The sequence below is a fragment of the Hevea brasiliensis genome, chromosome 5, assembly GCF_030052815.1.
Source record: "Hevea brasiliensis isolate MT/VB/25A 57/8 chromosome 5, ASM3005281v1, whole genome shotgun sequence".
In the NCBI taxonomy this organism is placed as follows: Eukaryota; Viridiplantae; Streptophyta; class Magnoliopsida; order Malpighiales; family Euphorbiaceae; genus Hevea; species Hevea brasiliensis.
In genome coordinates this window covers 16,483,804-16,511,643 of record NC_079497.1, presented here as the reverse complement: position 1 = coordinate 16,511,643, position 27,840 = coordinate 16,483,804, and the positions used below count along the sequence as shown (strand labels likewise).

The 27,840-nt window shown below is 31.3% G+C and overlaps 1 protein-coding gene and 1 long non-coding RNA gene across 4 annotated transcripts; one reads left to right on the top strand and one right to left on the bottom strand.

Annotated features, from left to right (window-relative positions):
* Nucleotides 1-3,852: 3,852 nt before the first annotated feature.
* LOC131180217 (transcriptional regulator TAC1-like) lies at nucleotides 3,853-4,671 on the bottom strand. Its single transcript, XM_058147852.1, has one exon. It carries the CDS (start codon nucleotides 4,574-4,576, stop codon nucleotides 4,022-4,024), a length of 555 nt encoding a protein of 184 aa, XP_058003835.1. The 5' UTR covers nucleotides 4,577-4,671; the 3' UTR covers nucleotides 3,853-4,021.
* A 10,165-nt stretch (nucleotides 4,672-14,836) lies between these two features.
* LOC131179918 (uncharacterized) lies at nucleotides 14,837-25,917 on the top strand. Of its 3 annotated transcripts, none has more exons than XR_009148882.1 (5): nucleotides 14,837-15,556; nucleotides 24,301-24,427; nucleotides 24,747-25,033; nucleotides 25,135-25,239; nucleotides 25,362-25,917. It is a non-coding gene; the product is annotated as an uncharacterized LOC131179918 (long non-coding RNA). The 3 variants fall into 3 exon arrangements; XR_009148883.1 differs by having other exon boundaries at nucleotides 14,840-15,556; nucleotides 24,328-24,427; nucleotides 25,413-25,917; XR_009148881.1 differs by having other exon boundaries at nucleotides 14,853-15,556; nucleotides 25,413-25,917.
* Nucleotides 25,918-27,840: the final 1,923 nt, after the last annotated feature.

Here is a 27,840-nt window from a genome sequence, read left to right as displayed (position 1 = left end):
TGTTGCATTCCACTCCTTAGGATGCATTAGCTCTAGGTAGCTATAAAAATTATAGTTAAAATTGATATTTTACTCTCTGAGTCAAACGCTCACTCTTGTTTATCTTATTTTTTTAGGCTACAGAAGGATTACTTGTTGTGACTAACCTGCTCCTCTTCTTCGCCGGTCAATTAGTAATATCTAATGTATTTTGTATAATTTAGCTAAATTCTAAAACTTCACATGTGTTAGAAGTACTTTATTTGATTCGTGTCTGTATTATAATTTCCACGTTGATCTATAAACCTATTAAATGCATGCATAACTTGATTGGATGAGGGAGCTAAGCTCCCATTGGATTTTATGATATTATGAGTATGTGGAGGGTGAGCTGAGCTCCCCAAATAATTATATATTGTCTTTAAATATTGTGTTAAGGAATAATTAGACTTACTACGAGTCTCGGGGGTTTTAGGCTGGCTCAGGTGTGCTGATCCAACCCATAGATTGAGTCGTGACAGATGGTTTTATCATTTTGTTGTCTTCCTTCTTGGGGAGTCTCTTTTTCCTTTATGGGGTGGCTGAAGTTGGAAATTCCCTTGGGTCCTCATCGTCGTGGTTATCTTCTAGTTGCAATCTAGTTGGTAGTGGAACTTAATTTGGTTCGTTGATACAAGTTTAAGGCATGGTTGGTTAAGAGATTAATTTGTTATTGGAGCCCTTATATCTCCTAGGTATCTTGGGATGACGAAATGGCTGTCATGGAATCATTTGCTAACAGTGAAGGTGAACCAGGAATGTTTAGCTGTTTGAGGGCTAAAGATCTTGGTTCCTAGGCATGTCAGTCGCTCCATCCGTGGTTCTTAGTGGATATTTTAGTGAGAAATGTTCTAAAGATTTTGGAAGGCCAGTGCATTACTAGTAATACTTGTCATTAGGAACGATCAGTTTCCTTCACAAATCGATCCAATAGATGCACCAACTGGTAAATACTGATCTTTTTGATATAAACGGTCTGCAATAAAGGAAAGGAAAAAGTAAGAAAGTGATACAGGTGGAACCTAATGAGAACACTTTGATGCTTGAGTTAGTTTTGGCTTTAATAGAGGTAAGAAGAATGAAGAGTAACGAGGTCAATGAGAATAAAAAATAAACGAGTTAATAGAGAGAAGCCAAAACTCAAAGCATAAATGTATAGATGTGTTTGGTGTAGATTGAGTCAATGTATTTGTATAAATGTCATTGTATAATTTTTTGTTGATGGGGCCTTAGCTAGTGCATTCCAAATAACCTAAAGGAACTTTCTGCAATGGGAAGGTCTAGTACATGGTAAAACTCAAAGAACGGTTTGGATGACCCCTATTCTTTTCTGTCATTTGGTCTTGATGGTTATGTAGGAACAACATTATTTTTGCAGCAACAACCTTTGACTTGGAGGAAGTCATTTCCTCCATTTTTCTGCGTGGTTCATCTTGGTTGGGTTCTTCACATTCAAATCTCTCCTTTCTGCCCCAAGATCTTATCCTAGCAGCGGATAATATTAAAGCCTCAAGAAATCCTCATCCCCCTCGGCCAATAACCGTCTGGAGTCCTCCACCTAGTAATTTTGTTAAGTGGAATGTGGGTGCCTCTGTCATCAGGAAGCCAAGACCTGCAGGAATAAGTGGTGTGCTCCGAAATTGCTATGGTTTGTTTTTATGCATCTTTTCTGAATCTTGTGGTGTGTGATTCTAATGTGGCGGAAGTGTTGGCCATCAAAAGAGCCCTCCAACTTTCTACCATGCTACTGATGGATAGTTTGCATGGTATCATTATTGAATTGGACTCTTCAAATGCGGTGTCCTGGGCTAATTTTTGAATATTGACAGACCATGGAAATTACCGCAGGCTTTTAATGTAATTGATAATCTGAAATCTGCCATGCCCAATGTTTCTGTTGTTCATGTCCTTCGAGAAGGTAATCAGGTGGCAGACTCTTTAGCCAAGTAGGGAGTCTTAAGAACTGGTGAATTCGTTGCTTGGCTTTAATTTCTTCAGCTGTTTCATTGAGTTATGTCCATTGAATCACTTTTGAGGCTGTTTTCTTGTTTTTGAGAATCTCTAAGATAGTCGGTCTGTTTTCTTTCGATATGGCATTTGAGTTGTTCAAAGGCCTGGATGCTATGTCTTCAGATGTCCATAAATTCTGCACAAACTGGGTTGCTGAATAGAATGGGATGTCTACTGCACATTGATGGTGCTGCTGTGTATTTTTTGGTTATCTATTTGCTGCATTTTTTCTGGTTTTCTTAAGTTGTTGATGAACTTATTATCTTTGCTAGTTTGTACTTGTTTTCGTTAGATTTTTTTATTTAGCATGATTCCTTCTAGGTCGATTTTCATGGGAGACCTATTGATTGAAGTTTAGTGTGAGAGTCTCATGCTAAGTTTTTTCTGACATTAATTTAATAAAAAATTATTTGCTTATAAAATATATATATATAGAGAAGCCAAAAGAAAAAACATGTTTGAAGGAATGTCCTTCATATAGTAGGTGGAAGTAGACCTCCTCGTTAGGTTATCATAATAAACTATATGCGAACTATTACAGGATTAATTAGTGTTAGTGAGACAAGTGCTGTCTGACACACTGCCTTCAGTGAATGTATTACAAAGACAAGTAGTTGATGGTGTCTTAATGTAAGTTAAATATTGAATATGAACTCTTTTCTCTAAGTATGGTGAAGTGGAGTCAATTTAATGGAATCAATTGATTGATATCAGCCTAAATGGAATAGCTCTGTTCATGTACGTTCGACTTGTTCATCTGGATTACAAGTGATTCGATTTGACTCATTGTCATAGAGTCTCGTCTCACTTGACTTTCTTTATTTACTATTTTTTATTGTCCTAAAAAATATAATTTGACTTATCAATTTTCATGTGTGTAATTTCTTATTATCTATTCAATTTCATCCTTCATCGAAGAGAAAAATGCTACATGGAATGCTGAAAATTTCCAGAACAAATCTTTACTGTTTATCCCATTTAATTATTTACTTGAATCTCCTTTTGTATAAAGTCTTGTAATCTATCCTATTTCATTACAACATAAGAATGAAAACAAAATATTTGAATCAATGGCGACTAGATTACAAAAGTAACCTCATGATATATACATGTGTGGTTCTGTGGGGTTTCCTTCAATAATTATATACATAAAGCCGCAAATCCTTCAGGAAAGAAGTAGAGTAAGACTGTTATAGTTGTTTTAGAAGCCAGCCCTGAATAATTGACGAATTTTCACTTAATATGATATTTCACACAAAGTTGAGAATATTTTTAAATATGAAAAATAGCTAGTCTATTCCAAAACCATTCTATCTTATTTTATGAATCAAATAAATATATGTTTAGATTCTCTCAAGCAGTAGGGTGCAAAATGATTTCATTCAAAGTTATCACATTAGTAATTAACATCCCAGAAAAATACGTGCAAAGAATTTAGCTTGACATTATCAATTCAAGAAAAATACATGTGATCGAACTTGGATTTTGATCATTCGTGGAAGAAGTGAGGTAAAAATTGAAAAGCAATTAGTTTAGATATGACTTTAACACAACTTTCAAGCTGCACAAATTAGTTTCTAAGAAAAATTGGGGAATTTACAGCCTTAACCAGTGTTTCAAATGGCAATAGTGAAAGAAATCATTTCTGATTATTATAAAACGTTCCTTTGTGCATTTTTTTTTTTTGATGTGATTTTGATGATCATGCCAAGGGTAAGCTAAAGAGCAAAATTAAGGATTCGATAATCGGATTTATGAAAAGTTTAAAGATCTAATAGATAAAGTCTTAAAATAAAATAAAATCCCTCTTACCGAACGGAAAGAAGTTGTAAGAAGCTGGAGGTAAGAACTACTACTCATTTATGTCCTCAAAAGTGGACATGTTAAAATTTCTTAGTGTAGAAAAAGGAATTAAGGCAGAGAAAAAACAAAAGAAAAAAAAAACCTCTCCATGAGCCAGTAGATTTCGTCCAGCAGGTGCAATAATAGACTCTCAGAAGAATTCTCTGGTATTCCTCGTTGATGATGTTTCATGAGGCTCGGGCCCTAACCTAAGCTCCAGGTCTAGTTCGATGATCTGTGCCGTGGGTCGATGGCTCAATTGCATATTCTTATCTTCATCACCATCAGGCCAATTACCCACCTTCGCATCTGCTGAAAAGGTTGCGCCTTTGTTTCCAGGAGTTCCAGCGTCATCTTCTAAAGAAAGAGAATAGGATGTCTTAGGGACACTGCTTCCTTCTTCGCTAGATTCTAATACAAGAAGATTTTTGTCTTCAGAAACTTGATGAGGATGATCAGCAGGATTAGCAGGATTCATCGACTTTGTGATGTCCAAGGAAAGCAGGTTTTCATCAGAGGCTTCTCTAAGCTTTGCTCTATCTTTTCTATGGATATTCATGTGACCTCCTAATGCCTGTGCGTTTGAGAAGCCTTTCTTGCAGAAAGAACAAATATAAGACCTCGCAATACCTGAACCCCAATGGTCATCTAAGCTCCACATCATTTGCTCGTCAGACTTTCCAATGCTAGATTGATTAACATCCATTGAAGCTAGAGTTCTCGAGGAGAGAAAGAGCAAGAGAGAGAGAGAGAGAGAGATTGGGGAGGGAGAAAGAAAGGAAGCTACAGCGCTCTGGTGTTGTGGTCAACTGGCGGTTGTGAGAGAGGTTTTCAACTAGAGGAAGCAGGCATGCTTAGCTAACTTTTGATGGCAAAAATGCCCTTGAAGAAAAGAGATCATCAAGTCTCCCGACGCGTCTTATTCAGCCTCCTTCACATGGAATAATACAAAAAAATAATAATTTTTCATAATTATGGTTTGCTTTTACTTTTATGTGAAAATTAAAAAAAAATTACCGTTATTTTTTAAATATAATTTTTTTATGAATATTAAGATGTATAGTCCTTAAATTCTTATAATTAAATGAAATATTAAAAGAATTAAAAAAAATTAAAAGGGTATTTAAAAAATTTTAAGAATTAAAAAAATATTAATTAAATATAACTAATAGTCTCATCAGATGAAATAATTAATTTTATCAAATTTTATTACTCTTATTACCTTAATTTTGATATTTTCCAATTTATATATATAAATAAATAAATATATATATATATATATATATATATATATATATATATATTCATCAATTATATTTTAAATAAAAATGTTTTTACTTATTATAATAATTAATAATTAAAAATTCTAAAATATTAATTCAATTTTATTTAATTAAATTATCGATCCCTCCACAATTTGTTTACAAAAATATGTTTTAACTGACATTAATAAAGGTTTATCAATCTTATAAATAATATATTACACATTTCTGAGGATTTAACCTAAAATTATTTAAAGTGGAGAAAGTAAATTCATATAGCCGACTTCAAATTTTTAAGATAAAGATTTAATTGAATTGAGTTATATAAATAATACATAAATAATACATAACATTTACTCAAATATACTAATAACTTTGTCAATCCATAATAAATGTATGCGTACTATAAGATATATGAAAATTAAAGAAAAAGTAATATTATTTATATCTTTGATAAAAAAAAAGCAATACAATAAATTTTTAAATAATAAATTTAATCACATAGCCTTAAATTTTGGAAATCAATGGTTAATAAAATAATTATTTAAATTGTAAAAATTAAGATAATAATAATAATAATAATAATAATAATAATAATAATAATATAAAAAGAGTTAAATACTTAACATATAAAAGATAATGATTATTAATTTTAAAGTTAATCTCTTCATGGAAATTGTCACTGCACTATGAAAAAACATATGCATGTAACATGCAATATTTTCTGTTATAATTTAGTATATTACTTAATTTTCGAGTTGGATAATCATTACAATGAATATATATATATATATATATATATATATATATATATATATATATATATATATATATATGGACACCACTATATAATGAACCTAAGGCAATGAATAAAAATTGTCACTGTATGTACTTAAATTGTAAATTGTGTGTATTTATTATTGTTCTTTATGTACTTAAATTGTAAATTCTGTATATTTATTATTGTTATCATATTATAAAGCAAAGGTTTTTATTACATTGACTTACACCTGAGTGTAAACACTCAACCAATTTATACATATCACATTATATAAAATTATGGTAATTTTTATCTAAAATCATGATAGAACTTACTTAAAATAATAATTTATTAATTTTCTATTGATTGGATGTATATACACCTAGATGTGTATAAAAATTTTCCTTTAAATAAAGCAAAGTTCATAAAAGGAAAGTTTATAAATTTAAATAATTTTTTAAAGAACTTTTTGCTTAAGAAACCTCAATTTTTCATTCTCAATGCTTCCGGCCGATATTGGGATACCATTTTTTCTTGTATCAATTGGACATGTACTCATTACAAGATATTGCTGGAATAGCAATAGAAATTAAAAATTAGAAACGGACTTATAACGGAATAGAAACTAAATTTATTTATTAGGTGTTGCAATGAATTAGAAATAGAATTTAGAAACAGAAAAGAATCTGTTGCTATTTTTAAGGCCAAAAAAACTGGCGTGATATTTAGAAAGGAAAATTAGAAATAGAAACCTTCCATTTCTAATTTTAGTGTCAAAAAGTTTACCTCAAAATTTATAAACAAATAAAAATAGAATAAAAAAAGGGAATAGAAACAGATTTCAGCCTATTTTTAATTTAGAAGCAAATTTAATTCTATTTCTAATCTATTTTTAAATTTAGAAACAGATTTTGAAATCCATTTCTAAATTATAGAGAATAAAAAGAAGTTAAAAAAATTAGAAATAGATTCTAAAATCCTTTTCCACGTTTGGAAATGAATTTCAAATTCTATTTCTAAATTAGAAAGGGATCCAATTCCGTTTCCTATCTATTTCTAAATCGTAGAGAATGAAAATAAAACTTAAAAATTTAAAAACAGATTTCAAATTCCGTTTCTAAATTAGAAAGTGATTCAATTCCATTTCTAAATTATAGATATTGAAAATTATGGAAGAAAATAATCTGCTTTTTTAAAAAATAATAAAAATGGACTATCTAATCCTTTTCCAAACTTTGAAATAAATTTTGGAATTCGTTTCTAAATTGTAAATCTTACAATTAATCACAAAAATTATTCCATATTTTTTAAAATTTAGAAACGAATATAAAAAAATCATTTCTATTCCATTTCAAATTTAGAAACAAATTTAAAAATCTGTTTTTAATTTTTGAAGGGAAAAATCTCACCAATTTTTCAATTAGAAACGAATTTTGCAATTCATATCTAAATCGCTTATTAAAAAAAATTCCTCCTTTCTCATTTGATTCATTTTTTTATTTTCTTTTCTTTCATTTCGCTCTTTCTTCCTCTTCTTTTCATTTTTGTTTCTTCTATTTCATTTCATGTATTCCCCATTCTCTTCATTTGATCTTTCATATCATTTTTCTTTTATTTTTTCCTTTCCATTTATTTTTTTTCCATTTCATTTTCTCTCATTTCATTCTTTCTCCCATTTTATTTCATTTTCTTTCTTATTTTCTTCCTTTTATCTTTCATTTTGTTTTTCTCTTATTTTTTTTAATAGTTTTTATTTCATTTTTCTCTCATTTTTCTCATTTTTTTTCATCTTCTTTTATTTCATTTTTCTATTATCTTTTTTTTTCCTTTCATAACTCTTTCCCATTTTAATTTTTATTAGTAATTTAATTATTAGTAATTTTAGTATAATATAGTTGGCGATAATTTTCTATTTAATTTATTTTTATTTATAATTTTTTAATAATATTTTTATATTGTTTTTAGTATTAATGTATTTTTATTAGTAATATATTAATAAACTTTTTTAGTAATTTATTTTTTAATATTTTTATTATAACATATTAATGATAATTTTTCATTTGTATTTTTTATTAGTAATTCTGTTTTTAATATTTTTATATTTATTTTATAATATTAGTAATTGTATTTATATTGTATTTTTTTAGTACGTAGTAATTTATTATTTTTTAAAAAATTTTACTTTTAAAATGACTTTAAAATAAATAATTTAACAATAAATTACTTTTTTTGCCTTTGTTAATTAGAAATGAAAAAAATATGTTTACATTTTTTTTTTTAAAAAAAAATCTTATTTGAAACGGATTAGAAATGGAATTCAGTTTTGAAATAAAAACAGATTAAAAAGGGACAAAAATCTATTTCTAATTTGAAACAGTTTAAACTCTTTTCCTTAATTTCGTTTCTAAGCCGGATTAAAAAAAAAAAAAAACGGATTAGAAATAGAATTGTTTTCATTTCTAATTAAATTAGTACAGAATACTATCTATTTCCAATTTAAAAACGGGCAAAAATTTCTGTTTTTATAGTTATCAATAACGAACTAATTAGAAATGGATTTTTTTCATTTCTAAACTAAATTAGAAATAAAAAAATCTTTAATTTAGAAACTAAATGGTTTTTTTTTTTTTCTTGTAGTGACTGATGTACAAAATTGTAATCTTGATGAAACCGTTGAATTAATGAATCCATTATTTTAATTAAGTTAATTAAAAATATAAAGACCTGGAGGGTCCATGCCTACAACAAAGCCAGTTCTTAAACATTTAAGCACTTATCGTTTTGCCAGATCTCAAGGTTTTATAGATAAAAGTATTTATTAGATAATAAAGTCAAGCAGCTAGCTAGATCCCATCAAGAGGTTTTGGCTTCATGTCAATGTTCGTTTTCAAGAGAACATTAATACTATTATTCTTCAGTTGGGGCAAGTATATTCGATATATATATATATATATATAGAGAGAGAGAGCATTGCAAGCCCTAAGATTTTGTTTAGAATTTCTTTCTTCCAAGAGTGAATCTTTTATTAAGGTTGTTTGGCAGCTTCTGGAGACAGTATAGCAGTCCATTAGCTATTTCATATTTCTTAATCCTATAGAAATGAGGAGATTTAAGTCTCTGTCTCTTTGTCTCTCTCTGCATTCTTGGTTGCTATCGTCAAGAATAAATGTATAATTATAGGCTAGGTTTTTTTTCCTAAAGTTTGGTTTCAATTATATATATATATATATATATATATATATACCTCACTTATTTGTGAGTACTAATACAATATTACCACTGGCTAGCTAGTATCAGGCAACCAAAACTGATTAGAAGTTCTCTTTTTTATATTTATCTATAATATAATTTATATTGTAATTGAATTAAGTGAAATATTCTTCAATTAAAAAAAAAAATAGTGTTATATAATTAATTATGCGTTGAAAGTCCAATCATATTATTAATTTTTAGAAAGCCATTATTCTTCGGAAGTCACCGTAACCATTAGTTGAAATATTATTGGTTTTTAGCGTGAATTCAAATAAATTAATATCATTCATTAATTTATTATATTTTAAATTAAATTTAAATTAATTAAATGAACTTAACTAATTTTGAATTAAGTCTTATTAATTGTTCAGTTTATCATAATTTTACTAATAATCATTAATATTTCTACATCGCTTGAAATTGTATATTGGGGCGTATAGTTCTAATCAATGATCGATCAAAATGGGAGAGAGAAGTAAAAAATAAAATAAAATAAAATAAAGAAATGTAAGAGGTAATTTATTATTTAGTCCCTATTTGATTAATCTTATGATTTGATTTTATATTTTTAAAATTGAATAATTTAGTCACTTACTTATACTTTCACCAAAATTAGAAATCCTTCTATTATATTATAATTATTTTAAGTGAAAAAATATAAATATATCCTATATTTAATTAAAAAAATTTTATTATTTATTTTTAAATTTTTGATTATTATTACAATTTAATCTCGTATTTGATAATTACTAAAATTATTATAATTTATTTTTTTTTCTTATTAACTTTGTTTTTATTAAAATTTTTTCTTTAATTTTTTTTTAAAATCGAAAGAATTATTTTATTTGATAATAATTTATTTTAATTAAAGAAAAATATAAAAAAAATTAAATCATTAAATTTTTAAAATATAAAAATTAAATAATAATATCAATCAAACTCTAAATATTAAATAGTAAATTTTTTATAATTGAATAAAAAATATATTATAATATTAGATAAAAGAACTTCTAATTTTAATTAAATTATAAAGACAAAAAAATTTATTTTGTAAAGTAAAACTATAAGCCCAGATGTCAAATAAAACATCTATGAGCTCTCAGCACATTTTCTATCGCTCTCTTGTTTTTACTTTTCCCAAACACGGCCTTACGTCTCGGACATTTGAGAGGTCTATAGTGAATTTTCTACTCCCGACATCACCGACCGTTGGAACTTAGGTGGGGCTCAACAGCTCCATGATGTGGCAACACTGGGTCCACCTAGGCATTTTCGCATGATGCCCTGACGCCATCTGAGTGAAAACGACACTCAGTTACAACTAATGTTGGAATTAATTAGATATGTGTTTTTAGGCATCCGTCGCCGTCCAAAAATGGTGATAAAATATTGTGCCGTCGATCAAATGCCAGCAGTACATGAACTTGGGTCTATTTCTGTACGTTAAACTCGTTGACGTGGCAACCGACTGTTTCATCAACAGTGACATAGATTTGATAGATAATGGTTGATAATGTAATAGTTTAAGACACGTGGACAAAAAGATTGTGCCTGACCAACCGACAGAGACATTATTTAAATAATATTTCCTATGTATTATTCTGTACACATCTAGTCCCTAATTCCAATCCAAGCTTAGGCGCTCATGTACACAACGAGCTTAATTAAATTATACTCTTAATTTTATTTTAAAATATATTTCATATTTCAATTTAATTTAATCTTCTTTTTTACAAAATTTGAGATTATGCAACAAAATTATATTCAAAATACATATTAAAAATATAAAAATAAAATATTTAAATTTTAAATAGGATTTTCAATAATTTGGATTTTTTTTTAAAAAATTTTTCCTTTAATGATTGTTTAAAAACATTTTAGATGATTTTTCTTTGTATTTCATATTATAAAGAATAGCACAATGATTTTTCTTTGTATGTTATATTATTAAAAAAAAAAAATTAAAAGACTAATTTTTAAAAGTAAAAGAATAATTTTTATGATATGACGATAATTTTAAATGTTCCTTAAAAAATAAAGTAATGATTAATTTTCAATTTTTACGATTTATTGGTCCACATTTTTGTGCTTAACGTCCAATTTTTATATCACTCTATATAAGTCAGTCTACTTTGCAAGATTTTCATATTTAAAGACTTATTTCATATCCTCTTTTTTTTTATCATAGTTTTTTTTTATGTATTTAAAAGTTTAGAGAGATTCTCAAATAAAAGAAAATTTGTATTTAATTTGTGAAATCAAGTGAAGCTTGTGTACAAGAATTAGTGAAAACACTTGTAATTGGTTGATGACAAGCATTTGTGACTGTAATAGGCTTGACTCTTGCTCATGAAAAGAGTTTATCAATGGAAAGTTTAAGTCCTGGAATAAAACTAACTTTGGCTTGACTGAAAACAAGGTTAATGACTTAAAGGAAGCTTCGGATCGATGGAAAAATACTGCCAAATCACGTAACCTTACCCCGGAGTTAATTGAGGTCAACACGTTGAAAGTAGATTTGGAGTCTTGGACGGCTTAGAGTAAATTAATTTGGGGGTAGAAATCTCAAAGTTAATTGTTGCAAGCTTGGTGATCGTAATACTAAATTTTTCTGCCTGCAATGCTCAAATAGCTAGCGCAGCAATAGAATCACAACCCTTATAGTTGATGGTGCAGTGATATATGATGCTAATACAATTAATCGGGTTGTTATTGAGCACTTCAAGCTGAGATTCCGTCAACAATTCCCAGCACCGCGCAGAAGCTCAAAATTGCAATTTCTTGGTGTCAGTCATGATGTTGCATCGCATCTGGAAACTACTTACACCTATCAGGAAATTAAGACTGCGGTATGGAGTTGTAACTCTTCCAAAGCTCCCGAATTCGAAGGAGCAAATTTCTTCTTTTATAAGCGGGCTTGGAACTCAATTCAAGAAGATCTAATAAGCATGATCAATGATTTTACTGTTATGAAGTCATGCCTTTAGCTATAAAGGCCTCTTTTCTTGCTCTTTTTCTTAAAATTGCAGACTCAACAAAGGTGCAAGATCATCGTCCCATTAACCTAAGTCATGGGTTATATAAGGTTATTGCCAAAATCTTGGCGAATAGACTTAAGCCTATCATGGCATCCATAATTAGCTCGCAACAATCAGCTTTTATCAAAAGTCATTATATCTTTGATAATTTTCTAGTTGCAAATGAGGTTATTGACCTGTGTAAAAATGAGAAAAAGAGTTTTTTTTTTTTTTTCATTCAAAATTACTTGAAAAGGCCTTTGACTCGATGAGATGGGACCAAATTGACTCGGTCATGGAACTTTTGTGCTCGGTGGCGGTCTTCGATTGCGCGATGCATCTTTGATGCGCGTATTTCAATTCTAATTAATGGCTCCCCAAGTGAGGAATTTGTTATTACCAATTGAATGGGCAGGGGGACCCTTTTTCACCTCTCCTCTTCAATATTATAATTAAGCCCTTTTTTTTAATGATAACTGAAGCATGTCGTTCGGGGTTGCTGCAAGGTGGTGACAGAAAGAGCTATTTGTTTCACACCAGTAATATGCAATGATATATTACTCTTCTTCCTTGCTAAGGAAGAATTTGTCATTGCAATCTCACAAATTCTTTGGTGTTTTTTCTTTATCTCAGGGCTAAAGTTAAACTTTTATAAAAGCATCTTATTTGGGATCAATGTGGATGACTTCACTCTCCAAAGTGTTGCCTCCTCTGTATCTTGTGAGCATGGGCGATACTACAACCCCTAAAATTGTACCTATGGACAAGTAACAGACTAACGCTATTGAGACCGAGTAACCTAAACATGAATCCGGGCTACCCTACATAGCTCGAACACTTGTTAGTCCATCCTTGACAAGTAGCTTAGGTAGGTCACATCAGTATAAAGCAATCTTGAGAAACACGCTGGAATAGCAGTCCTAGTGCCTATAGGACTCCAATATGAGTTGGACCTTGAGTCCCAATCGAATATCCACTCCTATTCCAAATAAGAGGCAAACACAAAGCCTGTATAAAAGCCAATAGGCATGCATATCTTAACTTGATTCCGTTCTTTCACTATCAATTCCCATACTAACTTAAGTATTTAAGAGGCTACCCACCATTCCACCTGGTGTTTTCTTGCGTTGCATTACAGATCAAGACTCATGGAGTGGAAAACAACATAAATGGGACCTTACTAACAATGTACCTTGGTCTTCCTTTGGGGCAAAATCTAATCAAGCAATAACATAGTCTTTGATAATTAAAAGAATTGAGGATAAATTGACAATTTGGAAAGGCAAAATCCTATCTCTAGCTGGTTGGTTTACCTTGATCAAGTCATGCCTCTCATGCTTGCCTATCTATTACCTCTTAATTTTCAAAATTCTAAAGAAGGTGGCTAATAAAATTGAAGAGCCATTTCAAAATTTCTTCTAGTCATGTGGAGTTATGGGTAGGAAATTACATCTCATTAATTGGAACTCCATTTCATAGCCAAAGGTGAAGGGTGGTTTGGGCATTAATAAAATTTTAGTTCACAATCAAGCCTTGCTCTTCAAATGGTTTTAGCATTTGCAGTAAAAAAAATCCAGACTCCTCTTAGGCTCTAGTGTTGTGTTCTAAATACTTGTTTCAAAAGGATAATGGATTGTTGTTTACTCATGACTTCTCCATCTCTGCTTTATGGTGTGACATTCAAAGATCTACATGTTCTTCTGATAATGGCTTCTCAATTATAGAGAACATTTGCTACATTTTAGGTAATGGCACCTTAATATTATTTGGGCATGACAATTGGATAATTGATTGTCCCTTCAAGTTCACTTATGCAAGGCTCTTCAAGCTCTCGCTACTTCTTAATGGTGTGGTAAATGATATTGATGAATGGATTAGTGGTAGTTGGGAACGAAGGATTTCTTGGAAGCGAAATCTCTTTAATTGGGAATTGTTGCTAGTCTCGCAATTGCTCAACATTCACCTTTGCATCTCTAGTCTGATAAGTTAATTTGGAAGCCACAAAAGATGGTAATTTCTCTATTAATTCTATGTATAAGTGTATTTTGAGTGCCATGTCTCAAGAATCTAATTCAATGCCTTTCAATTTGGCTTGGATTGGCTCCTCTAAAAGTTGAGCTCTTTGTATGGTTAACGAGCACAGGTAGAGCTTGCACTAAAACTTGGCTTCAATTCATTGATCTGATTGATTCATCTCAGAATGTCGGCCTTAGGTGTTCAACTACAAATGAAATTATTAAGCATTTATTCCTCCATTGTCAATTTTCTTAGTCAATTTGGTGTTGGATATTTAGATTTACAATTTTGCATACCTTGTTCGGTCTCCATGCTATTTTTAGAGTGGAAGCACCTCTCTTATGGTATATTTCAGTCTAAGGTTTGGGATTGCCTATTTTTTAGGACTATCTACACTACAAGAAAATGGTCAAATTGAAATGGATATTAGAAATGGATTCTATCTGTTTGTAAACGTAAACGGATTATAAACAGATTAGCAAGGAGATTTGGTCAATGACTTTTGAAATAGTGTTGAAACGGATTAGAAATGGAATGTAGAAATGGATAAAGTTTGGTTTGTAAATAGGGCAGGAAAAATGGCACAATAATTAGAAACAGTTTAGAAACAGATTTGAAATGAAAATTTTGAAACAAAAATTTATCCGTTTAAAAGTTGAAATGGAATCAACTCAGTTTTTGTTGTGCAGAATTGATTTCAACATTTAAAAATGAACATTGTGTCTATTTCAAAATTTGGAAACAGATGCTTTATCCATTTTTAATTTAGTTGGATGTGGCCTTCATTAGAAATGAAATGCTTGTCTGTTTTTGTATTTGACACAAAATATTGTCCATTTCTATATACAAGAAGTATTGTTCATATTGTATCGAAGATGATTAGAAACGAAATAGTGCTCCGTTTTAAAACTTTGAAACGGAGTATTTTTTTTCGTTTGTAATTAGTTGAGTTTCTCTAACGTTAGAAACAGAGAGTTATTCCATTTCATTTTTTTGAAATAGATTTAAGTGTCCGTTTCTATTCTGTGATTTTGTTCTTCCTCCTTTCTCTGTCTTGAAACCCTAATTCATTTTCCTCTTCCACTCGAATTCATTTTCCCTCACACCTTCCTCAGTCACTCTTGCTCTGTCTCTTTCTCTTGCTCTCTTTCTCATACTATTCTAAAGTCCCTTTCTCTGAACATCGGCGCAAAGTCCCTCAGTCACCCAAATTCACTTTGGAGCTATTCTAAAGGTCAATCACACTTTTGGGTATTTTTTTTCTTTCTCTCTCACGCTCATTCAGGCTTGCCCTTTCTCTATTTTAGGGTTAGAGACAGTCGAAGATATAACAGCCTTAACCAGTTGACTCGAGCCAGTGGGTTTCAGAGTCACAAGCAGTAAGTCTCCCCGACGATAAGATTTTGATTTTTCATTAGTTAAATCTTTACTTTTTTATATAGAAAGTATAATTATATTTGGAATTCCCTAGCAAGTTGTTCTGTGCTTAATTCTTTGTTCATTTACCAATTTATCGCCTTTCTTCTATATAGGAAATCGATGCATGTGGTGGTTTTTTATCCTATAAGCATTGTGTGATTCCATAATCATAATTCATACAACTTTATGCATTATACACTTGTTGATGATGCAACTGCAAAAAGTAGAACGTAGTTTGACAAAAAAAAAAGGATAACTAAAACATTAAAAGAATGTTATATGTCCATAGTTACATTTAAAGGGTGAAAAAGAAAAGAAGAGTAAGCTTAAGACAATTGCATAGTTGAAGTAGAAACACAAAAATTAGCCACATTGGATTTTGCTTATTGTTACAAGAAAGTGAACCTTCTAGAAAATGTCATAATGGATTATGCATAGAATTTGGGTAGCAGCTACTTACATTCTAAGTGTTTGTGATATATGTCGAAATGGTTGCTGCATAATGGAATGAGGTTTTTTGATATAATAGCAGTTTAACTTGTATTTCTATTCTGCATTTATAATTTTCTATTGACCTAATTCCTTAATCTAAAAGTAACAAATCTCATAATCATGATGGCAACTGGTAACTATATTATGATTTATTTATTTATTTATTATGACTTAGGCCTAATTGCTTACCATTATCTCATTTGTATGTTTTAATTCCCCTTTTTTTAGTATTAAATAAATTTCAGCTAAGCAAAGTTTATTGCATAGCTTGTGATGATGAGTTTTTGGATGTGAAAATTTATATCATCTATGGGATCAATCTATTGAATATTCAATCTTATTCAATTCAAAAAAAAAAAGTATATTTCCATATATTTTATTATCCCATGTAAATTTTCTAATTTCTATCTATTGCCTCATTAAATGAAATTCACAATCAACCTAGTTAACTCATACTTTTCACCATTTTCAGTTGTAACTAGTGTTGTGTTGTTTGAATTAGTGGATGTTAATTTCTAGATGCCACATTTATGTTTTTCTAGGAAAATGATTGTTATCTGCATATTTTATAATTAAATTTAAATTTTTTATTATTTACAATTGCTTTACTATGTTATTAAATATTTTTATTCTTCTATCGTGATTATTAATAGAAGACATTAACTTTTAAGACTGATTGAGTGATCCAACTCAAATGGATGTTATCCAAGGGATTGTAATCATAAATCTTCTTAAGCTTGTTCACATATAATGCAATTAGGACATATGTATGCAAATAATACCTTCGTAAAAAAATTGTTCAAATCTAGTTAACTATATATATATATATATATAGGTAAAATAATAAATTTTATTTAAATTTATATTAAGTATCACATATAAATATTTTTTTAAAACTTTCTTAGTTAAGTGTGTAAACATTTAAGAGACATATGTGAGTCATATCAAGTTAATTTTATGTGGATAATTGTGGGGAAGTTTGAGTGGATAAGATGAAGAGTCCCTCGCACAATGTTTGGAAAATATTTGATGCAAGTAATAGTGGTAGGTCATAGTCTTATGTGGAAAAGTAGGGTGAGGTTGAGACCATCCCTAGGAATAATTGTTGAATTCTATTACAAATGAGAGGTATTGTTCAATCACTGCCGTACTTGAATGACATTTCTCTCCTGGAAATCTCCATTCCAAAATCTATACAAGATTCAATCTTACCTATTCATAGGCTTCGGGGTTAGGAATTTACAAATGGTAAATGCATTTAGGAAAGTGATCATAATCTTAATAGCTTATGATCACATCTCTTTTATTGAATACTAACATTTATATGTTTTGTGTATAGTCTTTCTCTCTCTATCTCCTTCTCACTCTATCTCACATCATTTGACCTTCTTGGCTTCACATACCATTGACAAGTAAATAAATGATCACTTTATCTACTCTCATTGTTATGCTTTAATTTTATGATTATATATTGCATACTTTGTTGGGTTTTTGTGCACATTTGACATTGTCCTTGTTTGGCATTGGTCATTTAAGAACCTTGGAAACCCGTTCATTTCCTTATTCACATGTAATGTGAGTGGGAATTGAATTGTCTTGATTAGACATTTTGAAATTTCATCCTCCACTTAACTATAATAGCATTTGTTCTATTATATATGTGTAGGAATTTCATATCATCTGCCTCTATTCTGTGGGTACATATGTCTTAGTGCACTTGGAGAACCTAGGGGAGATGCTTACGAAATTTTTACAAATATATAATCGACCATTTGTCGTCTTTTGTATGTGGAGATGGTGCAATTCTAAATGGGTTAAGGCCTTAACCTTGCATATGTATAGTAGTGAATAAGAGGCATACGCAACATATCAATGGTTAATAAATGGTTGAATTCTAAGCACATGTCCTGTTAACCCAGCTATTTAGGAAATGAGTTCAGACCGGATGTGAATGTATGCTAGGCTGAAGGATGAGTTGTTAAACCCTGATTTCCTACAAGGGATTAATGAATTCATCATTTTTGCTAAGAGGCATCCAAAATGTATGGATGGAGATGAACTTAAGTGTCCATGTCATAGATATAAGTGTCAAAACCTTAGTTTTGAAGACGAGAATACTGTGAGGTAACATCTGATGAAGCATGTATTCGTGCCATCTTGTTATGAATGCTATTTGTTGTTAGTAGTATGCCCTACAGCATATCATTTAGTATGTATCTTGTACATGTTTTTATTAATAAAAGGCATTTTCACTTTTCCGTTTACATAATATATTTATGTGGAATAGAAAAGCTCCATTGATATTTTGTTAGAAATTTTATTCTTAAGTTGTTAAGAATATGAGTGATAGTATTTCTAGCACAAAGTATCATAAATAGGTTCACAATCGAGGATACTTCACAATAAGGACATGACTTATCCAGAAAGATTGTAATCATGTTTGTTCCCAAGTTATTTATATGAGATATAAATAAGATGGAATGGTGAGTCTCATGCCATATAACAAATATGATAGGCACTTATACATGATAAGTAGGCTGAACCGGTGACACTTATGATAAGCACATGGAGTTTACTCTTGTCAATGTATTGTCATAAATCATATTAGTGCATATAATCTTTAGACCTGAGATAGCACAGTTATCTTGTATATAGGTGGTTTGAGTTTGATACTACTTTCATACTTGTACTGTGTATGGGTATATGGGCATGTGTTGGCTCCTACTAGTTATATATGGAGGTAGGTGTTAATCAAGATAAAATCTGTTCCTCTAAGTAAATAGGATAAAATCCTATGTTCATTTAATTGTTCTTGATGTTTCAAGTTCCTGGCCAGGACAGATAGATTTATTCACAAAAGAGCTTCTTATAAAAAAATCTTTTTAATCAAGAACTAGAATTAAAAGAGAACATAATATTCATAGAAAATGGGGTTTGACATAAACCATGACTCCAGCCTGAATTGGAATTTTATTACAGAGAGATTCTAGTGCATGGTAACATATGATTATAGGTTCATTTAAGGTAAACCTTATTACTGATTGGTTGGCTATGTTTGGTGTTAACTATAGTCTATAAGCTGCATAAAATGATTTAGATAAATTACTTATGGTAAGAAAGAGTTCTGATGATATTAAGAGTTGATATCATATTTTATTACCAATTAGTGATGAGCCTAGTAAGTTACACACATACACAAGTAATCACCAAATTAAATATGGTTTAATTAATTAATTAAAGAGTTTAATTGATTAATTAAATAGGTTTGGTTTGCAATTAGATTGCAAAGTTCCTAGCATGGCTTGAAACTAAATCTAGGTTATTGGATATATAGTATAAGTTAAATTTATATTTAAAATATTTAAATATGAATTTAATTATAAAAAATTAATTAATAGAGATTAATTAATTAATTTATATTTGATATAAATTGATTAGAAGAAGAGAAATAATTATTTTGGGTTGAGAACTCAAAATTAAGACACAGGGGTATTTTGATTATTTCACAGGGTGACATATGGCACCATGAGATGGTGACACATGGCATTACACATAAGCTTGCCATATGTCTTTTAATTATGTAAAATGATCAAAGTCAAAATTAAATATATGTTTGACACTTGGCACAATGTGATTGGGTCAATTAAACCTAGAGCTAATCAAAAGGTGACATGTGGCAAGGATTTTAAGTGGTGACCTAGCTATATAAGTGTAAGGATGAAAGAACAAAAATCATAAGCTACTGTTCTCTCTTTGTGCCGCTACCCTTGGCTGCCACTCCTTCTCTTCTTCTTCATCTCTCATCAATTCAAAGAGATTAGACAACAATCTCTTTAATTAAAAATACTAGAAATCCCTCAAAAGGCAAAACTTGATTTTTTAATTGATTAGGAAAGCTTTAGAAGCTATTCAAGGGCTGCCATTGGTGATCTTAGTGTGGACAAGCTAGAGGGGCAACACTTGGTGTCCTATGGCGCATCCCAAATGTGCCAAATACATTGTAGTGCATAAAAAGGTTAGTGCACTTGTTCTTGATCTAATCTAGGGTTCTAATGAATTAATCTGATTAATTCTAAAATCTTAAATGGCAAATGTAGATCCAAAACATATTAAAAGAGTTTTAATATGCTGTTTATCATTGAAATTAAATAGATAAAAATGAATCTAGCATGATGCATGTGACCCTAGGTGAAAAATTTTTGAATTCAATAATATAAACTTTCGTTTTTCATGCTTCCGCTCCTTCATTTGCATGGGGAAAGCTGTCAATAGACTATTGAGAATCAAAGTGGGGAATATATGCATGAAGTGAATGTCTAATTAGATGAGCAACCTTCTTATAATGCTTATGAGCAAATGGGCATGGATGTTGCGAGACCTACTGTATTGTAGAATGATATAGAGGAACCCTACTGTATTCTAGAATGATACAGAGGAACCCCTAAATCCATCAGCTTAGAAATTATATGATATGTTAACAGTAGCTAATCAAGAGTTATGGAGTGGATGTGAAAACCATTCTAAATTATTAGCCATTGCACGAATGCTTAACATAAAGGTAAAACATCATTTCTCGGAGAGATTCCTTAATGACATATGCCAATTGATGAAGGAGATGCTACCAACTGACAATGTAATGACGGATAACTTCTACTAAACAAAAATGTTGGTCCAACCCTTAGGACTACCAGTGGATAAAATTCATTCTTGTTTTAACAAATGTATGATATATTGGGGACAAGATAGTGAATTAATGAGTTGCAAAGTGTGTGAGTTTGCTAGGTACAAGCGACTGAAAGGAGGATCTTCTAAACATAAAATGAATGTCCCACATAAAAAGATGTATTACTTTCCTCTCACGCCAAGGTTTTGAAGGTTATATGCCTCAAAATCAATGGCAAAGGATATGAGATGGCACGCTAAGCATCAGGTTGAAGATGGTGTCATTTGTCACTGTTTAGACTCACTTCCGTGGAAGCATTTCAATAATTCTCATCCTTCATTCTCTGTTGAGAGTCGTAATGTCAGACTTGGCCCATACACGGATGGGTTCCAACCATTTGGATAGTTAGGTCAACAATATTCATCATGGCTAGTGATTGTATGAAAGAAGAGTACATGTTTCTTATAGTAATAGTGCCTGAAACAAAAAATCCAAAGGATAAGTTAGATGTATACTTGAAACCACTTATAACAGAATTGAAATTGTTAAGGGATGTCAGAGTTGAAACATATGATGCATTGATAAAGAATAACTTTCAAATGCATGCCGCGCTTCTTTGGATGATAAGTGATTTTCCAGCATATTCAATGTTGTTCAGATGGTAGGACAGCCTGTCCTTATTGTAGGGAAGAATCTGATGCATTCATGCCAATAAAAGGTGGTAAGCAATCTTGGTTCAACAATCACCGCAAGTTCTTAGCTCCCAATCATCCTTTTACAAGGAACAAAAATGCATTCAGAAAGAATAGAAAGGTAACTAAAATAGCTCCCGCTGTCTTGTCAGGTGTAGAAATTTTAAAACAAATTGATGATTTGGGCTTAAAAAGGGTAATACATCCAGGTGCAGATGAGACAAACAACCATACTGGCAAGAGTTTTGGTTGGGCAAAAAAGAATTATTTTTTAGGAATTACCTTATTGGACTTTGAACATGATTCGACATAACCTTAATGTCATGCTCATAGAGAAAGATATGTGTAAAAATATTTTCAACACTATGATGAATGTCGAAGAAAAGACTAAGGATAATGCAAAATCAAGGGAACAATTGAAGGAGTTTTGTAGACGACCTGAGAAAGGAATGAGATGACATGAAAATATCCTAAAGCATGTTACACATTTGAAAAAAATGCTAAATCAGTGTTGTGCGAGTGGCTAAAAGTTTAAAATTTCCATATGGATATGCATCCAACATGGGGAGATACATCGATATGCGAAAACTTAAGCTTTTTAGGATGAAAAGCTATGATTGTCATGTGTTCATGGAAAGATTAGCCCTAATAGCATTCAGAGAATTGCTACCTGTACATGTTTGGCAGCCATTAACAGAGTTATGCAATTTCTTTTGAGACTTAACTTCGACAAGAATTAGAGAAGAGGACATGTTAAGGTTGAATGCAAGGTTCCTTTAATATTATGTAAGTTGGAGTGAATATTTCCTCCAAGCTTCTTTGACTCAATGGAACATCTACTGCTATATTTGGCTTATGAAGCATGGATGGCTGGTCCAGTGTAATATCTGGATGTATCCATTTGAGAGGTAATAAAGTCGTATAAATTGTTGTATTGACTTCTAACTGTGTATTACAAGCGTTGTGTAATTAAATATAATTACAATCCTTTCAGGTACTTGAGAAAATTAAAGAATAATGTAAAAAATAAAGCTAAAGTTGAAGGTTCCATAAGTAATGCTTACCTTATTAAAGAAACATCTTCATTTTGTGCTCATTATTATGAACCACATCTGAACACAAGGCATCGAAAGGTAACACGAAATGCCGATACTATAGAAAATGAAGAAGATCATATAGGGAATCTCTCAATTGTCACACATTTTGGTAGGATCTTGGGCGAAGGAAAAGTAAGATTTCTAACCGATGAAGAATACCTTGTAGCACAAATTTACATTTTATTGAATTATCTAGAAGTTAAACCATACATTGAGTAAATATTTATATCCATAATAAAATTAACCATGCCTTTAACAATAGCTTAATTGAAATAGTTTAATTTGTTGTTTTTACATTATTTGAAGCATTTATGTCAATGAGTTACATTTAGTGAATACATTAATCAATGAAAAAAGCATTAATGAGAAACCGAAGCAAGAATTTGCAACGTGGTTCTATACGTATCTGCATGATCCCTCCCAAAACAACACAAACCAATTTCTTAAGGACTTGTCAAAGGGTCCTTTAAGATGTGTTACGTCATACAGTGGCTATGTTGTTAATGGATATAAATTCCAAACTAAGACTCACAGCTTTGACAGGGCAAAGATGAGTAGTGGTGTTTGCATTAAGGGAACAAATTACACCACTAACGAGAGTGACTATCATGGATAGTTGGTTGAAGTTATACATTTGGAGTACCCAAGATTACCCATTAAGAGAACTGTGTGTTTAAATGTGAGTGATTTGATCTGACACCAAATGTGGGAATAAAGGTTTATAAATAATATCAACTAGTGGATGTTAATCATAAGCGTTCATTTAGTAAGTATGAACCATTTGTTCTTGCAGTCGAAGTCTCACAGGTCAATTACATCACATATCCTAGCTTAAGGCATGATAAAGTTGAATGGTGGGCAATTTTCAAAGTGAAAGCTAGGTCATTATAGAGGTCCCTAAAAAAGTTAACACAACAACTCCCTCCTTTCGTGAAACACCATTTCAAGAGGATGAAATGGAAGTCCATTTGATACAAATAGATAATGATGATGCTCAAAAAGCATTGAATGATCCAAGTGGCACACTAATGAGGAGGTAGAGAATAAAGAAGAGTCTGATATTGAATCAGAAACTGTGGATAAAGAAGATAACCTTTATGTAGATAGTTACTAAAATAAGGTAATTATATATATCAATATATTTATAAAACCCAAAAGACAACAATTCATAAACAACTTACATTGAATATCACATTTTTGTAAATAATGATTGCATTGTTAATTATAATTAAGTGCTTATGCAAGATGAGAGGGATGGGATGTAGAGAAGTAGCCACTAGCAGAGGTTTGACTGATAGGGCTAGGTTACAGGATGCTCCTAATGACCAGAGGGATCATCCCATGCATGTTGCACATGACATAGCATCTCCTTCTACTACACGATTTATTGTTGATCATGCCCCAGGAGATTCTTCACCTGCCATCCATGCTACTCCATTATTGCCGTTATCATTCTTTGCATTAGCTTCTGCTGCATCATCATCTTCTCTTCCAGTAGCTACATCCACTTTGCCTACAGCTTATGCCCCCTCTTGGCACTATAGATACATCATAGCCTCCCCCTACGCTTGCATAAACCACCAGCCACACCTATTGCTGTTGTCCATCACATGCCACATATCAGGCTATTGAATAATAGGTCAATGTTAATAAGATTTTATGTTGTATATATATAAATTTATATGATTAGGATAAGTTTTTAATTTGTTTATTGTCAAACACTAATTATTAAATATGTATTTCTTCATATATGTTCACAGGTTGCATCTTTCTTACATATGTTTAAGGAAAATCATGTCCATCATCAAGGAAAAGTTGGACGTGGAAGACTATTGTTGGAAAACTATCTCGAACGAGATGAAAGACTTTCACTAGACCGAGTTTCAGGTAATTATAAACCTATCAATTATTTTAATTGAGTGTAATTTCCATTCTAACATTATGTAAACTATAACAATTAATAGTTGTATTGAATATTATTGTATATTTTAATGTTGATCTATGAGTTTGGATTGATGTTTACCTGTGAGTTTGGTTGATGTTGCAAATCTTTGAAGTGTTATTTTAACAAGATTTTCAAATGCCTCATGTTGAGGCCGTATGGTAATTATTTAGGGGAGATTCTACCAAAATTTTTATAATTATACGGGATTACTAATCACTTTTTAACTTAATAAGTTTTTTGTGTTTTATTGTTTTAATGTAGAAACACTTCACTTGGGATGAGATAATGACATCCCTTGTGAAGATTGCTTGGGAGAACAAGGCTGCTAAGCATTTATGTGCCATTAAAGGAAGTTGGCATAGAAGCCCTTTTCGTGCCTGATGCAGCATGGTGTAAGTGGAAAGAGACCTGTCGTACACCTGACTTCAAAGTTCGTAGTGAGCAATTTATAGCAAATCACTGTAGTAAGACTAGAGGACCCGAATCTGACATATCTCACCACACGGGGGGCTCAATTTCCCATGTGCAACACGCAGAGAGATTGGCCAGTATAAATCTCTGTATTTCTATATGTATTGCACCTATATGTAGATCAATAGAATTTTCATATAGGTCCTACTTACATTATTCAATTTGATGTATTTTTCAGTGAGGTAAGCTCAGCCGAGATCCTCTCCCCCACTAGCTTTTCGAGACAATCCATACAAGGAAGGGCACTTCAGAGCTCGTTGATGCACGGGCACAATCCATCAAGGTAACTTATATTTTATTATTCACATTATAATTCTATTATAGTACATTGTTTATTAGTTTAATAAATGAAGTGACTTTACTAAGCATTATCTATAGCTTATGGAGCAGTCCTCTCATCCACAGGAGGACTCTAATGAGCTTGCTATTATTGATAAGGCGACATTATATTATCAGGTTGTTGGAGGTGAGAAGAAATGACGGGTTTATGGAGTTAGATTACAGGCATCTATTTTCTACCCCCAATAAGCTGGTGCATCATCTTTTACTACATCCCACATGCCAGCACCGGCTGTTAAGGAGGAGCTATGTCAACTACGATAGACAGTTGAGATCTTATAGCAGAGAGACAAGGACGATAAGCACATGATGCAAGAGAGGGAGGAGCAGTGTGAGCGCCTTATGTAAGACCAACTAAGACAGATGCAAGAGATGATGAGGCAGATGCAATCTCGATTCTCACAACCCTCACAGCCTATGGAGTAGGATCCACCTACAAGAGATGCCGCTGCTGATGATCATTTGGATGATTTATAGCTTCCTTCTTTTTTATGGATATTCTTATCGAGCACTATGAATTTTTCTACACACTTTACATTGTATTTATCCATACACTTTACATTATATTTATGGATTTCATAATTATGTCTTTAATTCATGTCATTTACTTTATTAATATGAAATGGAGCTTTTATTATTATTTTTCTCTAATCACATGCGATAATATTTTACATAACAGGTCCTATATTAAGTATTTTAATTTAATTAATTTTTCAATGAACATTCATATGAAATGGATTTGAAACGAAAATCCGTTTCTATATTTACAAACAAAATTGAAACGAATCTTCCATTTCATATTTGAAATGCAAAAAAAATTAGTTTCTAGTTTGGCACTTATTTCCTTTAGAAATGGAACCTCTTTCCTTTTCAATATTCAAATAGATCATAAACGGAAACATTTCCGCTTGTAAATAGAAACAGATTAACTCAATTTCTATTCCATTTCTGATTTTGAAATAAAATATGTTTTTCGTTTCCAATTCAATTGGCAACGCGTTTTTGGGGAATGGACATTTTCCATTTCAATTCCATTTTTGAATCGTTGTAGAAACAGATTGACTACTATCAGGAACAGAAAAATCCATTTCTATTCTGTTTAAATCTTGTAGTGCTAGTCGGTTTGGCTCGCACGTAATGATCTCATTCTCAATGGGAAAGAGTTAGATGTTCTTAGGCTTTATGGCCTTATATTGTCTTGTTTAAGTGTATGGATGAAAAAATTGATCCTGAACTTCCTTTCATAGGAATTGATTTGCTCATTTCATCTCAATCCATCAGAACTTGGATAAACACTCTTCATTATAGACCTATAACCATTTGGGAAGCCCCTACATCAAGTGTTTTATAGTGGAATGTAGATGGGTTAGCTTTAGGGAAGCTTGGTATATGTGCAATTTGTAGGGTTCTTTGACATTATAAAGGGCATTTCCTTTGTATCTTTTCTTGTCCGCTTGGAATTAAAGACCCTAATGGAGCTGAATTCAAGGCTATTTGTAAAGCACTGGAGATTTCAGTCACCACTTTACAACTTTGCTCTAACCTGAATAAATTCATTATTGAATCTAATTCTTGCATTGCTCTAAGCTGGGCCCATAATTTGAGCAATGCCCCATGGCGAATTTCACGGACTACTAATTGCATCACTTCATACCTCTCAATTTTAAATGTTGACTTTTGCCACACTCTGAGGGAAGGAATTTTAGTGGTTGACTCTCTTGCAAAAAATGGGCTAAATTGATAAGATGATTTTTTTTGGCTTTCTTCTAATCTTACCTCCCTCCTACCTTGTTTTTATTATGCTTTTATGATTGGTGCTTTATTGATTGAGTTATGACTTACTCTTGCCTTCCTTGCCTGAAAGCTTTAAAGATTTGTTTTATTTTAATGTTAACTTAGATTCTTTAGTTTTTAAGCATGTTTCTTTTTCAGGTTCAATGAACTCATATTTTACCTTTATTGAAGTAATTGTGCACTTTTGGCTTCTAATATTTTGTGCTTTGTAATGCTTTGCAGTTGGTTTTGACTCTTCATGCCCTATTGTCTAACGTTGGAATTTTGTGTTTTTCAAGTTAGAGTGCTTGTGCACCCTTGGCTATTTGAATTTTGTGTTACTTTGTAGTAGCTTTTGGTTCCATTTTTTATCAAAATCTGATGGGGTGAATCTATTTATTAGCTAATATGCTTTATCCTCAGTCTTGGTTGCTCAAAGATGAGATATTGCCAAATGATTTTAGGTATTTGCATACAAGGTTTTATGACTCTTGCTAATATATGCACTTGAAGTCCCCTGATTTTTTTTTTTAGAAACCAAAAATAATTATAGGCCACCTCTATAATAACCCAAATCTTCCTGCCATTGTGTGCATGATTTTATAGGTCCCTTGATTTTATTATTACTTGGTTATGCAATTTTTGGGCCCTTAGTTGTTGAACCTTTGTCTTAGGACCACTTTGCTCTTTTGTTTTTGCCTATTTTGTACTTGTACCGTGATGTTGATTTGTTTTGGGACTATTTTGCTTCTGTACAATATTTCTCTAAGTG

Coding starts and splice junctions, on each gene's coding strand:
- LOC131180217 (XM_058147852.1), bottom strand. CDS start 4,576: ATGGATGTTAATCAATCTAGCATTGGAAAGTCTGACGAGCAAATGATG.